Source organism: Crocodylus porosus, unplaced genomic scaffold (assembly GCF_001723895.1).
Source record: "Crocodylus porosus isolate Cpor-Errol unplaced genomic scaffold, CroPor_comp1, whole genome shotgun sequence".
Classification (NCBI taxonomy): Eukaryota; Metazoa; Chordata; order Crocodylia; family Crocodylidae; genus Crocodylus; species Crocodylus porosus.
This window is the reverse complement of record NW_017728943.1, coordinates 75925654-75941329: the sequence shown is the minus strand read 5'-3', so window position 1 is coordinate 75941329 and position 15676 is coordinate 75925654. Positions and strand designations below refer to the sequence as shown.

The 15676-nt window shown below is 47.4% G+C and overlaps 1 protein-coding gene across 3 annotated transcripts in view; it reads right to left on the bottom strand.

Annotated features, from left to right (window-relative positions):
* The window catches only part of LOC109319816, a 101037-nt gene that overhangs the window by 57950 nt on the left and 27411 nt on the right, over positions 1-15676 (bottom strand). For all 3 annotated transcript variants that reach the window (XM_019549608.1, XM_019549606.1, XM_019549607.1), the window contains exon 3: positions 12572-13062. In XM_019549608.1, coding sequence (XP_019405153.1) covers positions 12572-13062 — 491 coding nt within the window. The remainder of the gene's footprint in view (positions 1-12571; positions 13063-15676) is intronic.

Here is a 15676-nt window from a genome sequence, read left to right as displayed (position 1 = left end):
AGAGCTTTGTTTAATGGCCTCTGGAGTAGCGCACATTAGCCCAAAAAGCTGCCCTACTGTGACAGCTTACATACAGGCACTCTGCCAGGTGGCATAAAAACAGCTTGCACCTGCACTCCTTTCCCTACAGAGGACACATGTGGGAGTGAAAGGGCTGTTAGAAGAGATGCTGGACGATACATAGCGTGAGGCAATCCTTGGTCAGCAGAATGGCTCCTCTGAGACCTTTTCATGGAGCATAACAACTCTGCCAACAGCCCCTGTGGTGCTCTCAGCTATAGCAGAGCCTTTCCAGGAGCCTAACACTGAAGAAATGAGAAAAGCAGCTTCAGTAATGCCAAGTCTTGTGAAAAAACTATGAGACTCACAATTCCAAGTCAAATTAACTCTGACTCAAGATCTCCTGATAGAAAGATCAAATCTCGGGATTTTTTCTTCTGCTGCACGTAGAGAGTGTCAGGCTGGTAAGTCTGTGGAGAGGAAGAGGTGGGAAGGAGGAAGACGGAAGGGGCAGATCGAGGCCCCTGTGGTGAGGCAGGGAGTGGGACAGGTGCTGGGGTGAATGGGGCCCTGGGGCTGGAGGAGGCATGGGGGGGTATGTGCCCTCCAGTTTTGTGCACGGGGCAGAGGCAGGCTGCCCACTGCAGGCTGGGGCTCTGCTCCCTGCTGCCTTTGCCCCGGGAACTGCACATGCACACTTCAAAAATAGCATCTCATGATTCACAGTCCAAATCTCTTTATTTTTAAGAGTTTGTGTCATGATTTTCAACACGGTTGGGTTGGCAATACTGCAGCTTGGCATGGTCTCCTCAGCTCCAGGGAACTAAGTAGCCCACTGAATTTGCAAGGGCTCCAGTTTTATTAGTGCTGTAAAGCACCATTTATGGGGATGAATCACACACACACACACACACGGGATCTGGTCTTCACGATATTTAAATTCCTGCATTGTGAAGCAGTTTTGAGGAGGCCACATCTCATGCTATTTTGACTGCATAAACATCTGGGTGAAGCCAAAACAAGCCTACATAAAAAACAAACAAACATGAAGATACCGAAATGCTGAGGTTGCTTGGGCTCCTGCAGTGTCTGAACACAGGGCATGAAATTTCATTCCTTCCTCCCCCACCCCCAACTACATAGACACCCCCCTTGAATGTTAGCAAGCCTTTAACCTTCACACAACTATGCCTCTTTAGGAAGGTTTAGGTTCACTTCTGCAGACACATGAGCAGAGCTTTAAATACCCAAGTACTGCAGAAGAAATTACAGGCCAGAACAAGTAACACACCAAAGGGGCCAGATCTCACACCGTCAGGAGCTTCCAGGGGATGGGAAGAGTGAAACAAAGAACAACCCTAGAGGAAAATACTGGACCATACCCATCTGTTCACCATATATCAGAGGCATAATGGCACAGCCGGGCACCTGGGGCAACTGCCACGTGCAAGGGCAGCAGCAATTTCCAGTTGCTATCACTTCTGCCAGTACAACTGAGCAGCTTCAGCAGCAGTTGTTGTTTCTGCACCCTACCTGCCATCAGTCAGTGCCCAGGGAGGCTGCTCCAATTGTCCCATAAGGTCTTATTACATGATAATTTTGGGCGGCTCCTGGAGCTCCTAACCCCTGGATTATCTGCACATTATCTTCAAGTGGTTTTAAGCACTCATTATGCAGCTCAAAGTTATGCCACTCCAGGGCAGGATTATCTCTGATCCACACAACCCAGTTCCTGGTCCATTAAGGTGTGGCCACTCCCCACAGATGTGCCGCCCAAGCTGAAGTCCTCCAGTATCTCTTACACCTCTACCTGTAGAGCAGGGCTGTACTCATAGCTACAGCTCCTAGTCCTGCCCCTGCTCACCAGGCCTAGTCTAGTGGCAAGTCACAGCTGTCCAGATAGGGGACAGTCAGAGAAGGTTTCTAAATTAAGGTCATGACCACTACAAACTCCAGGCTAGCACTAACACTGATCAACACCTGTGTGGTTCACAGCGTAACGTGTAACAAGGTCCACACACACCCTCCTCTCCCAGCATTTGCTTGCACCTATATCCCCTTTCCCCACAACATCACATACATATTAAATGACAAGGGGAAACATGCTGGAGTTGCTTTCTGGATAATAGGATAAAGAGATCTTCCTCTCTGGTGAGCTAATCCATTTAAACAACATGTCATTAAGTGCTGTGTCTGGAGAACTCTTCCCCACAGTAGTCACTTGGCTGCCTGAGACATGCCCAAAGCCTGACTGCAAGGATACAGGGCTACATCTGCCTGGGCCCCCAGAGCTGCACATCACAATCCTTCACTGGCTGGGGTCAGGCAATAGCAGTTAGGGCTGTGATGGAGTCTGATCTCATATGTGAGCGTTAACAGCTGGGCCCAGCACACCCCTGGCTGAATGACCTCAAAGGAACCCAAGAGGGCCAGATACTACATTGTCTGGCACCTTATGACTTCAAGCATGGGACTTTCCTGGCTGCAACCTCTGACACCATTAAGTATTTTAAACCCACTCTGCCAACTCCTAACAACTACGCATGGTGGTGAGGAATCAGACCCCGTAGGACTAATATATTTCAGTGCTATGGACAAGCGAGTAGGCAGCATCCATCCCTACATAGAAATACACTCAAGCCCATATAGCACCAAGCTTTAGCAATTATCCTTGTCCACAGGTGTCAGCAGTGAACACTCACAATGCTGTTTTATACTTCTTACAGTGAAAGAGATCCTCTTGCCACCAGTGCAGGCTTTCTTTGCTCAGCTGCATAATTTGTTTTAGTGATCTTAGGCAGGGTGAAGAGGTACCCAGGGTGGCTCCACAGGTGCTAGCTCCCAAACCAGAAGCGCTCCAGAAACATTTGCACAGTACTGTGACTGCTGCAATTGCAACTCTACTGCTTCCTGTGCAGAATCAAGCGCTTTCAGTGCCACTTGGGTAGCTCCACATGGTGCTACCTTGAGTGATGTAGAGACCCCCTTGGAATATTCCAGTGCCTATTTCCAATCCAGGTCAACTCCTATATTTGGCAAAAAATTGCTGAATTGATTACCCATGTGCCCCAGTGTCCAGAGGCAGTGTCCTCCTGATAATTCCAGTCCTTCTAGTTTCAGTAAATGTTTTACTATAACATGGATCTTCTTTAGGATTTCATTCTCTCATTCAACATTTTGGCTCTTTCTATGTTAATGGAATGGGTTTTTTTTAAAGCTAGGGGCTTGTCCCATAAGCTAAACAGGAGTCAAAAGGTAGGATCAACCCATCAAGAGGACCCAAAGTACCAGAGTAGATCTGTAGCAGTCAGCTACATTTTTGCTACATCACAGACATTTAAAATGTCACAAGGACAACAGAAGCACAACACTGCTCCTGCTGCTCTTATAGCCTGGGTCTTTAAAAACCTGAGCTATTAGAGAAATCCCGGTGAAGCAGTAGCTGTAGCCACCGATGGCCCATGAAACACAGCTGAGCAACTCTGACCCCCACAGAAGTCAACATTATATTCACAGTTACAGACACATATACCAGCTACAAGTTTGTCATTTCATTACAATCCAGTATTACCAGGAAAAATTATATGGTCACCCTTAAATTAATGAGGAAGGGAGGTCACAATTGATTAGCAAGAATGTTAAAATGAACTGGGCAACTGGAGGGTTTTTCAAATGTTGAGTCAAACCCCATCTGGTGAAAGAGATGATGATGGTGATAACAGGTAGGACATATTTTTATTTGCGGTTTCATGTTTGTATTTTAATACAAGTGATTTGGAAGCTGTAGTCTGGACGGCAAATGAACCAGTGACTGAGTTCAAAGCAGAGCTCTGTACTGAAGATTGAGCAATGAATACTAACTAGTGCTGCTTTCTCCTTCTAACCCTCCCAGCAGCCTCAATGGGAGATAAAAATCTAGTGTTTTGCAACCTCTTGTGGCTTATGGTTTCACCTATCTCTAGGGTCTCTCCAAAGAATGTTTAAAGCATCTGCGGGTAATAGGAGAGATTACAAAGCACAGTGAGCAGGGTGGAGTGGGGGGGAAGATTATGGCAATACAAAATACCTTTCAAACTCCTGTCACTCACTCTGTTACAGAGCCAAAAAGAACATTATGGTAAAGATTAAAAATACAGAGAAAAGAAACTAAAGGCGCAGACAGAAGTTATATTTGCACATAAGCCACCCCTTGAAAGTGCTCTACAGCTGTGCCATGACATGTGCACAGCTGCAGAGTGCTTTAAAAGTGGCTGATTGTGAGATAAATAAACCCTCATCAAATGAGGGATTAGATGAAGGTGCTCCACTTTGGAGTGCCTTAGGGAGCTTCTCTTCCCTAGGGTCAACCCATCATGCGATCAGGGCAGGTGGCTCCAATCCACCTGCCCTGGGTGTTGTCTGCAGGGAGGGGGGAGAAGGGAGGAGGAGTGAGCTGCTGACTGGGATCTGCCTGGTCTCATTGTGGGGGGGCAGGTGGATTGGAGCCCCCCCTACCTTGTGACCTCCCCTCCCCAGCCTCACCCCCTCCAGCTCAGGCCAGACAAACCCCAGCCACACCCTGCTGCCCCCTCCCTTTCTGCAGACAGCACCAGAGCTGGGGGGAGAGAGGGAGCACCAGGGGAGAGAGGCTACAGACAGGCTCCTCAGCTTGATCAGCTCTGAAGTGGAGCTTGATCCCCTCTCCCACTCCTCCCCCCACCTCTCACCCAACAGGCGAACGTTGGATGAGAGGGGCCAGTCTTACTCATGGCACTTTATATACAGCACCATGAGTTACAGCAGGGGCCTGCACACCTCTCAGCACCCTAACAGAAAGGGATTCTGCCTTAGCAGTGCTTACACTGACTCCCTATATATTTCTCAAAAGCTCTGAAAGTATTTGACAGGGTGACATCAATTCTACCCTTTTACAGTTTAGACCCACTCCTTCAAAAAGTGCTTCAAAAGTAAAAAAAAAGACTGACCGCGTGATGCAGGGAATGACAAGAGCCCTTATTACACTGAGAATAAATGGGTTTTAAAACCTTTGCATTTGGGCTCTGGGTGTTATAAATAAGCCACAACCAACTGCACACATCACCAAAGTCAGAATGTTATTTCAGGCAGTGAGAACTCAACATAGCACTCCAGCTTTGCTTTTGAGTTTTACGTTAAAGATACGCTCAGTAAATATACAGCCGTATCACCTCCTGGGTACAGTGTGTTCTCTCTCTCTGCATGTGTGCCCGTGTCTTGTCTGTTGCTCTTACATACAGCAACATTAAACTGCTCCAGTGCACACTTTTCTGTAGAACCCTTGTCTTCAGCAGCTTTGCCAGCCCCACCTCAAGTGTCACAAGTGTGAATTTACAGCTGTGCAGAATTTATCAAGCGAATCCCATGCAACTTCGACAAGATGCCTGAATGAAAACAGGCTTGGCAACTGAATGCGAGGGGCTTCCTCTTGGAGAAGATTTTGCCATGTTAGGAAATGTAGACACCCATTTGTGTCCATTTGGGAACTGAGGGCTCCCATAGAATGCAAGGAGCAGGCTCTGATGTGCTGGAAATCCAGTGTGTCGGAGCAGACTCAATCAATCAAGCCTGCTGGACCACAGAAATTACCACTCTTCAGCAAACTCTAGAGTCACATGTATCAGCATCCCCTGTGCTGAAAAATGGCGGCAGGATGTTTTGAACTAAAGCTCATTCAGTTAGCTTTAGCTCAAAGCACCCTACCACCATTTTTCAGCACAGAGTTCGGATGCTGATCACGTGACACTTGGACACTTTTAATTATCATTGCTCGCTAATTAAAGTACCCACCAGCACCTCCCGGAGCATGTGTAAAAATGCTCTGAGGTACCAACTTTGCTACATGCTTCTGGATCACCACGTTAACTCCATGAAGCAAACAGCCAAAGCATGCAAAAGTGTATATCCAGCTTGTGAAGGGATTTGTAAACTATGAAGCTTATGGACTTGGAAGGAGTAGCCAAATGCCATGCCTACCCTTGGAAAGATGGGAATCTTCCCAACGTGATAGCTAAATTGGCAAATACTAGCAGAGAAAGGGTGAACTATAATTTTACTTTGATATAACTGGTAAATTAGGATTCATTGTGATTAGCTATATTGAGGTCTACCTATTTCTTGCTTCATCTACACTACAGAAGTTAAGATACTGAGGCAAACGTGTGTACACACACAAGACCATTCCCTCATTTCCTGGGGAGAAAAGAATTGCAACTTATTCCTGGAGACTTCTCTCTTAATCAGAACAAGCTGCTGCTACCTCAGGACACCCAGCCTAGTGAGCAGATCTCTGCCTGCTCTGATTCACCCAGGCCTGTCAGAGCACAAGAACTTTGCATGTGTTTGTACAAAAAACATCTCCCAGGCACCAGGTCACGATAACCATCCAACAAGTGCTTAAAGGGCATAGAGAAACAAGGATATCTGCTGTCTGGCAAACATATAATCACCTCCTCTGAGGCAGGGTGGGGCTGTCCGCACCCTTCCCATTGAGTCTCTATAACTTCCCAGAGCGTGGGTGTTCTCAAATGGCATCCCTCCCGCCCTTGCCTGGTGTCAGCCTGTAAATGCCCTGATCTGGTAACCAGACATCAGATCGGAGGGTGCTGAGCCAAAGATTCTCTAGAGCAAACAGTGGACCAAAAGGGAACAGGGCAGCCAACATCTCTCTGCCTCTTCTGTAAAGATGAAGAATGAAGACTTTGGCCATTCCTCATCGTGGTTAATGCCATAACCATTTAATACCCCATATTCTCTCTGCTGCCAAACTTTATCCTTGCAGCCAGGTAGATAAGCCAAACTAATACACCTTTTCAGTCCCATGCTTCTATGGTCCTGATTCAGACCAGTCCACCACTCTCAAATCCCGGAGGGCACGCATTTTGCCAGATGTGTCACCCCAGAATGCTGGCTGGAATTTGGAGACTCCATTTGATGACTAGCATTTGTAGTACACAAGGTAGAAGAAACTAAATGCAGGACTCAAGGGCAAGGGGTTACCAAAAAGCAGATATCATGACATTGTCTTGATGCACCGAGGATTGCTGTGGCTTCCATACTACTGCTCCAAGTTGGAAGTGAAGCTGTACTTGTAGACAAAAAACATGGGGAATAATGCAGAGAATTTCAGCTTTGACAGCCCTGGAGACTGAAGTCTGCTATTTGACCTCAAAAAATAGTGCTGCATACACAGCGGCAAATTAGCACCAACTGCGGTGGTAGGGTCTTGCAGCTGAAGAGCTAGCAGATGGTAACAATTCTCAGTCAAAAACAACATGGGCTGGATTCAAAAGGACAACCCCAAGGTGAAAAGGGCTCTAGAGCTCATAGATCCTCTATCCAGGGACATGTTTCCGGTCCCCACATGCCAGGCCAGGGCAATTCCCAGCTGCTGTAAGGATTTGTAAAACATTACCCCTTGCACCCCCTTTCATGCAGTCTAGATGAATGCACAGCACTCAACAGCTGGAGGCCCCATGCCGCACTCCAAACACACTGGAGCGCAGTTTCTTCTTGTCATCCAGGCATACCTCCCACTAATTGCTTTGCCACTGCCATGTGTGAGCAGTACGTGTGGCCAAGCAAGCACTCAGTGCTGCCCCCTACACCAAATTCATCCCACCCAAAACACAAAACAGAAGCGGAAAGGAATACCTATGTGTCCAGATGCCAAACATACGCAGGATCAAACAAGCTCCTGTAGGGTGGATTCCATAGGAACTCCAAAGGAAAAGACTGATCTCATCAGTCAAAGGAGAGGAGGTTTTCCACGGGCTTTCCCATTCTGTATTAAAACGCTTCTTCCATATTGCCTTGCCTATTCATTGAAGGTCCATCTCCCCCCCCACCCCCCTATAAGAAAGGTTACAAGAGTCAACAATAAGAGCTCAGTTTCCCTCAAAGATAAAAGCCAAATTAAAACACCGGATAATATTTCTTCTCCCGCAGCCCCTTGAAGCTGAGTATCTGGAAACACTTTCCTTTTAGTAAGAAATTAAGCCTTCAAAATATCCTTTTTTCTTCTTGCCCTCATGGGGAAACAGAAGGGTACTGACTTGCCCACAGTAATTCATCAGCAAAGCCAGGCATGCGAGAGTCCAGGCTCCCTGTCCTGTGCTCTTATAAGACCACAATTTCTTCTCCACACTTAAAAGGCGAGAGGAGCAATACGGGCAGGAAAACAAGGAGTGAGAAATCAAGCAGATGTTCTGCTCCCACTGCAGTCCTGCACAGAAACGCACTGCTTGCTAAAATCCAGCTCCTGCCTCTCGAAGAGCCAAAGACACTTCAATGAGTCCCATTACACAGCCCTGGAGGGGGGACCCTTTGCTTCCCTTTATCTGTTTACACATCATGTCAGGACCAATTAGTCTCATTCTCTGGGAACCAGCTCAGCAGCTCCAAGGAGCCTCTGTGGGATCTCAGCTTCCTTTTGCTTCAGCCAGCCCTTCAACACACCAGGGAGCATTTCCCCCCTATCCTCCCTACTCCTTGCCTCCTGCTCCTAGCGCCATTGGGAGCTCCACACGCATCCCTAGCAGCCAGAAGTAGCCCCAACCTTTGTGAGAGACATGGACAACCTCCTTAAATGGTGTGTGGCTGACAGCTTGGCTTACATATAATAAGAGTGCTGCCCAAAGACAGTAATCAAAGAGCAGTTGGGAGAGGTTATGTACAAACACTGAGGCAGGACATTTCAATTTAATTAAGAGAAAAGTGGAGGGGAGTCAATGGGGAGGAATCTTCTGGGCTTTTCAGTCTGAGGGGTCATAAAGAAAGGAGCTTGTTGAACTCAGCATGTCCAGCATCAAATGGGCAAGGGAAACACTGTGACCACCAAGGCAGTTTTCCTAGTTGCACCCGGGGAAAACCCACCTCCTTTGGAGTTCCTCTGGAATCCACCCCACAGGAGCTTGTTTGCTCCTGTGTACCAAATGTGTAGCTCCTGGCAGCTGGACACATAGGTATTCCTTTCCGCTTCTGCTGGATATTCGTGTTTTGGGTGGGATGAATCTGGCGTGAGTGCTTGCTTGGAACAGGGTAGTACCCACGGAGTTAATTTATAGCCAACTTCCCACTTCCACTTCCAGTGGAAAGATCTTGGCTTTATGCCCAATTTATGGAAATGGGGGACTCCTCCCTAGCTCGCTCCTGGGGCCTTGTGGCTAAGGGCAAGCGAAACCCAGGAGCATCCAAACCCCAAGCCTCTGAGCTTGGGCCTGCACATAGGATGCTTCCCCAAGGATTTGGAAGCATTTGAAGCCCCAGGTGGGCTGGAGGAGGTTTGCCGGTAGTAGGGCCACTTCTGGTTCTTGACTGACTCACAGATTTGGAATTGATGTGGCTGATTTGGCTTGGAACATGAAACATTTCCCAAAAAATAATGCGCAGCATCAGACAGGAAGAGGCTACAAGACTGGTCAGCCACAACAGTGAAGAGGACTGCCCTTTGTTCAGACTCTACTGAGGCAAAATGCAGTGCTCCCACCTTGCACAGCCAAGCTGAGGGGCCCTGACCATGCATCCGCCCAGAATGAATCTTCTTAAAACTGCATCTGTTCAGTGCTGATGAAAGATTCTGGATTGACAAACTAGGACAACAAAGTCCTTTGTTCATCTGTAGACTGGGGGGCAAGCAGAAAAGCAAGCTCTCCCATAGCATATACCTGGCCCCCATAACTGCAAGGCAGAGGCCCCACATCTCTAGAGAGGAAAGGCAAATTCAGACTTCAAGTCCATCCAGTCATTTGACTACCAAAGAGAACTTGCTTAGCTGAGATCCTTTGCACCCTGTCATCTGGTCTGAGATTCACGGTCTTATTCCACAGTGATCCCTTGACTCAACTTCATTGGCTCTGAAAAGCCTCAGCAGGTTGGAAAGCTTACTTGAAAAAGTACTGCCTAGGGTTCACCCTTTGCCAGCACATTCCTAATTATGGTGCTGATATGGGAGGTAGGGAAGAACCAATTTATACTATGCCCAGAAACAGAGATTGGTTCCTAAAACAAATTTATCTTCCAAAAGAAAGGTCCTTCTCTTCCCCTGCCCCCACCCCACCCCCTGCAACTCCGAAATTAAGGCACTTTGCCACTCAGCTGGACAGAGACTCTTCTCTTTTTCTTCTCTAAATATGAAGGGATTGATTTAATGGTTCTTGAACACCTAGAACAACTGTGAATATCAGTGCGAGTTTTGGGTGCAAGGAAATACTGAATTGGGCCCTCCAGGTGTTCTGTCAGGAGAGGCCTGGTGGGAAGGAGAGACAGACAGAGGAGTGAGAATTGGGAACTACCCTGAAATCATGAGTCTAGGTACTGGAAACATATGCTTTATGCATACACAGCAAGGTGGGGACAGGGAGCTACTGTGATGGGGCAGTGTTCTGTTGGAGAACATGGGAGAAGGGCTCTTTCCTTGAAGATCTTTTTAAAGAAGAAATCTGAACAAATTTGAGCTCTCTTTCAGACATTTCAGCAGGATCACATTCCAAGTCTAACAAGGGCAGTGGTAATGAGGTTAAATGTAGTGCCCCTTTCCCCCAGCCCCGCTAAGACAACCAACAGAGCAAGAATAGTTTGAATTACAGCCTGAAATGCAAGGAATTCAGAAATAAGTCAGAACTTCTGTCCTGACTCTTCTGCACTCAACTAGAGTCACCAGGTGCCTGGAGACCCAGAATGTCCATTTTTTCCCTGTGTGATTTTAAAACTGACACTGCAACAGTACAGGAAAAAAAGACAAATAATAAGGTATGGAGCTGAAATACTCAGTACTGCAATAGCATCCCAGTGAAACACAGATCAGACAGTGTGGCCAATCCTACCAGAAGCAGGTATTCACCCTGTACAGTATCAGCTTTATAGTTCTTGCTGAGCACAGACTGTAAGAGCCAATACAATGATTGGCATGACCTAAGTCTGTTCAGATACAGCCTAGAGAAAATTTAGAATAACTCCATTACCACTGTAAACCCAGGGGACTGAGAAAAGAACCAGGGACCAAGAAGTGTGGAGAGTAGGAGTGCACCGATAGAGAATTTTTGGGGCAACACCGATGACTGATTTTTAATGAGCTATATCAGCTGATATCAATTCAATTCTGATATGCAGCTGGGCAGCTTGGAGAGCATCTGGTTGGTAAGTCTGTTGTGGGGGAAGGGGTGTGGGAGGTGGGGGCAGATCAAGGCCCCCGCAGTGAGGGAGGGAGTAGGACTGGGGCAGGGGCAGGTGCTGCACAGCCAGGGAAGAGCAGGGGACACAGCCGTGAGCAGCTTGTCCAGGGGACGCAGGGGAGGGGGGAGGCAGCTCCTGCCACTGCATGCACCCCGGGAGGGCATGGGGGCCATGTTCCCCTGGATCTGCATGTAGGGTGAGAGTGAGGTGCCACTGCGGGCTGGGGTGGCATCAAGCTCTTCCTGGTGTGGGGGGTTTGGCCAGGCTGCACTTGGGGCAGGAGGCGGCGGTGTTGGAAACAGATATGGGGGGAGCTACAACCACTCCAAAATTCATCCTAGCCCCACCTAGCACCACCACTACCTGCCCTGAGCACAGCCCAGCCCAACCCCCTGCCAGAAAGAGCCCAGCACTACCCCAGCCTCAGCCAGCAGCAGCCCACCCTTGCCACACACATGCCCCGCATGCCCTCCCAGGGTGCATACAGCAGCAGGAGCTGCCCCCTCCACCCCAGACAACCCACTTGTGGCTTCATCCTGCACCCCACCCTGCCTGTACAGTGCCTGCCCCTGCCCCACTCCCTCCCTTACTGCTATCTCAGTCTGCCCCCTACACCTCTTCCCTCACCATTCCCCTTCCCTCACAACAGACTTACCAGCAGGGCCCAGCTACTCTTCACACTGCCAGACTGCACTCCTGGGCACCTGCAGGCTGTGCTGCAGCTGCACACACACAGGGCATTTATCAGCCACATTATCGGCGACATCAGCCAAAAAAAGCCAACTGCCAATGCAGTTAATTTTCCTTACACTGGTGCTGATCCCATATGGGACTGATGTATCGGTACACCTCCAGTAGAGAGGGATGTACAGAACTACTTTTAAACTGGACAAGTAATTATTATTATTTATTACTTTTTAAAATAATCTTGGGGTACCTCTACTTGCTGCACCAGAAGAACAGAATGGTAAAAGTGCACTGAGGACACTAGATGCAACTCCACTGAGGACAACCAAACTGGATTTTACTCTCTGTAGTGCCATGAACTGAATGGCATGTATCCTTCACCCTTTCCCTCTTACTGGATGGAAACAGCACTAATCAACTATGTGTCAATGCAACTTATAGAGCCTTTACCTCAAATGGAAAATCCTGGTATAGCTAAGAACTAATATATTCTGGAACAAGTTGCAGTACACTGGCTATGTGACTATAGACTGCTTATGTGACTGTAGGCTGGAATAGACTGGCTATACACCCATGCAAAAACAGGCAATGTATGGTGTCGCTATACCATACCTGTCACCAAGCCTCTCTTTACCCTCTGCTCACAGTGGCAGCTTTTCAAGAGAGGCCAACTTTTTTGTGAGTAATTCAGTCTTACCTGCTGCATTTTTTCCAGGTCAAGGCTGGGCCTGCTGACCTTATCCCCATATCCTTGCCGGTGTCTCTTACAAGGCATGACTTGCTCAAAACCAGCCCCAACACTTGTGAAGATCAAAGGTCTAGGGGCTGGGTTCCGAACCAAGGGCTGGAGTCTCTTAGGTGGGGAGGCACTGAACAGCACCGGGCTTGGACTAGCATGCAGGCTGTCTGCCTGTTCCACCACAGGCCGGAAAGTCATGCCACACAAGTTCTTCACTTCTTCATCACTGGAGGATGTGTTGTTGCTATCGCTACAACAGGCTAGCCTGCTGACCTGTGACCACTTCCGTTTCTCAGCAGCAAACTCTCGGTTGATGCGCTCCAGTTCTTCCTCTGAGCTGTGGCGATCCAGGCTGGCATGGAAAAGGGCTCGCACCTTGCAGCACTGATTCTCCTGGTTCTGGAGCTGGTTGGTGGCTAAGGGCATCAGGTTACAATTCCGTCTTCTCTCTGACAGGAGGAGGAAAAACATACATGGTAGGACAGAAGTAAATCACCTGCTGTGCCACTGGATCTACTGTCTTCTGATCTGCTTTCCTTACTCTTCCAAGTGACCTCCCTGCTCATTGCTGCAAGCATGGAATTCCACAGAGCACGTTCTACTGTAGGCTGGCTACTGGACATAAATTTTTCAACAGCCAACTGGACAATAGCTGTCCAGTTTCACTTCCTGAATCTAATAAAAAGCTATGTTCCAAAGTAATATGCTGGTTTCAAATATCTGAGCACATGTATGGTATTCTCTCCCAGTGACTGAGCCACAAATGAGATGAAGGTCATACAAGTTGTGTTGATTAAAAAGAGGTATTTTGTTGTTTCAGCAGAAAGGCTAGTGTTTTTTGGAGCTACTTGTGCACTCCCAGCCCCATGTACTATTCAGGCTGCCCAACATTTCATTCAGACTCTGTTCTTTTAATGTTATGAAATTTTAAGTATTTTGATGTGGGAGGTGTGGGGCAAAGATCTGACATTTGGTAGATCTGATGCTGGTTTGGATAGGAATGATCCTGCCTCAGGCAGGGGCTGGACAAGATGACCCATGAAGTCCCCTTCCAGCCTACTTCTCTATGATTTCTATTAAAGGAGTAGCTTGTGTGCCTTGGACATGGCTTCTGCTGTCCTTGTGAAAATCTGTCTAAAGCTAGCCAGCTCATGACCCTTTGACAAAAGCACAATTTGCACATGCTCAATGGAGACTTTGCTGGTCTCTGGCCTGAGAATTTCCATCCACACTGAGCATGTTCCAGTCTGGGGCTGCAACTGCAACCATGGCCAAGAAGTGACAGTAATGAATCTGCTTCTGTTATGGTACCAATTATACCTGCTGGACCTGGGCAGCTTGGTAGGTGAAACTGTCTGATTTGAAGACAGAAGGGCTAAAAGCCAGCTGCTGGGAAAAGAGAAAATTGGAACAAGGAATCTGAGGGAGAGGGATGGGAGAGCTAAGACTGGAGACTGGCAGGACAAAGGGACGGTGGGAGATGGGATGAGGTAGAGTGGAAATTGGAACAGGATGAAGAAGAAGATTGGGAGCTGGGGCAGGAGAAAACCGGGAAAGAGACACTGATAAAGAACAAGAAAGGAGGGCAATAGAGAAGGAGACTGGGACTGGGATAGGAAAGCTGAGGCATAGAGACAGAGTAGGCAAAAACAATGAGATTGAAACCAGGAGACACCGCTGGGACATGGACAGGGAGAAGTTGAAGGAAACAGGGGAGAAGTCAAATTAAGGCCAGGTAGAACAGAAGCTATGCTCCTCATGTTTCACTACACAAGCAAGTATCTACTATTCACAATTATCTGAGAAACCTAGCACTGGTTCATAAAAGCTGCGTCTACATGAGACACTGACTGCACAGTAACCAGAGTTACTGCGCAGTAGCATTGCCAAACAGCTTTGAGGAGACACTGACTGTGCAGTAACTTGTTATTACTGTGCAGCAGCGTCTCATCATGCTTCGTGCCACGCAATGCTACTGCAAAGTAGTAATGAGCTACTGCGCAGTCAGTGTCTCGTGTACACACACATGGCCACAGTAACAACCTCTCACTCACTCAGAAGCCTTTGTGGTAGATCTAAAGCTTCTAACACCACTGACAACACCTACAGGCATCCATACAATGGAATTTCTGTATATTTGGTTTTTTATCTAGGAAATTACACACAGAAAAAAGACCTAAAATAGTCATTGCAATGTCAAGCACTCCCAAATTAGAGCTGTATGCGCTACCTTAATTCAGCCTCCCTGTGCATATCCATGATGATCTGATCCTAGGACAATCGCATCCTATTTTCTCTGCAAGACCTTTACATCTTTCACGACCCAGAATAGATAATGCTCTGGAATGAACCAGAGTTGTATATCAAGGAAACTGTTGACTGTAGAATTCCTGCTTCATTTTTTGCACAAGTTGGAAGGTGAGTAGCAAATAAAACAGGAAATTGCAGCAAGAAAAAGGTTGGTCTAATGCCAAAATCAGTCATGTGTTGCCCTGAAGAATTGTTTTGGATCCCTAGCTCAGGCACAAAGGTCCTATGGACTGTCAGGTAAAGAACGCTACGGCCAAACTTTTCACTGGTGGTTGCTAACTGCATGCTCCTTGTTTCTGGGTGCCTAACAATATTCTGGAACGTGACATGCAATGGGACATGTGCAGTGAATATGCAAAGTGTCATTTAATGCCAGCTACTCTTAAAAAAAATAGGTCTGTGGTGTACCTAATTTGGGACTCACAATCGGTGGATACTTTTGACCTTGATCTTCCTGTGCCTCAGCTCCCCATTTTAAAACAGAAACTAGACCATCCTTATACTTCCCTGGGGTTTTGTGAAAATAAGTCAGTTCGTGTTTGTAAATTGCTAGAGCCCTACAGAGATGAGCATGATAAAAAAAAGATGGTGACTAAATTACTAATTCAGTCTTCAGAGCATGATTTAAACAGTGTGCAGTAAATAAAACCTAGGACCACACCATGAATGATAAGGTTAAAACTTGGAAAAGCTGCTCACTTCCTGAGCACCATCCACCCTGGGCACTGATTGAGGCAGTGTCCCTCTGGACAC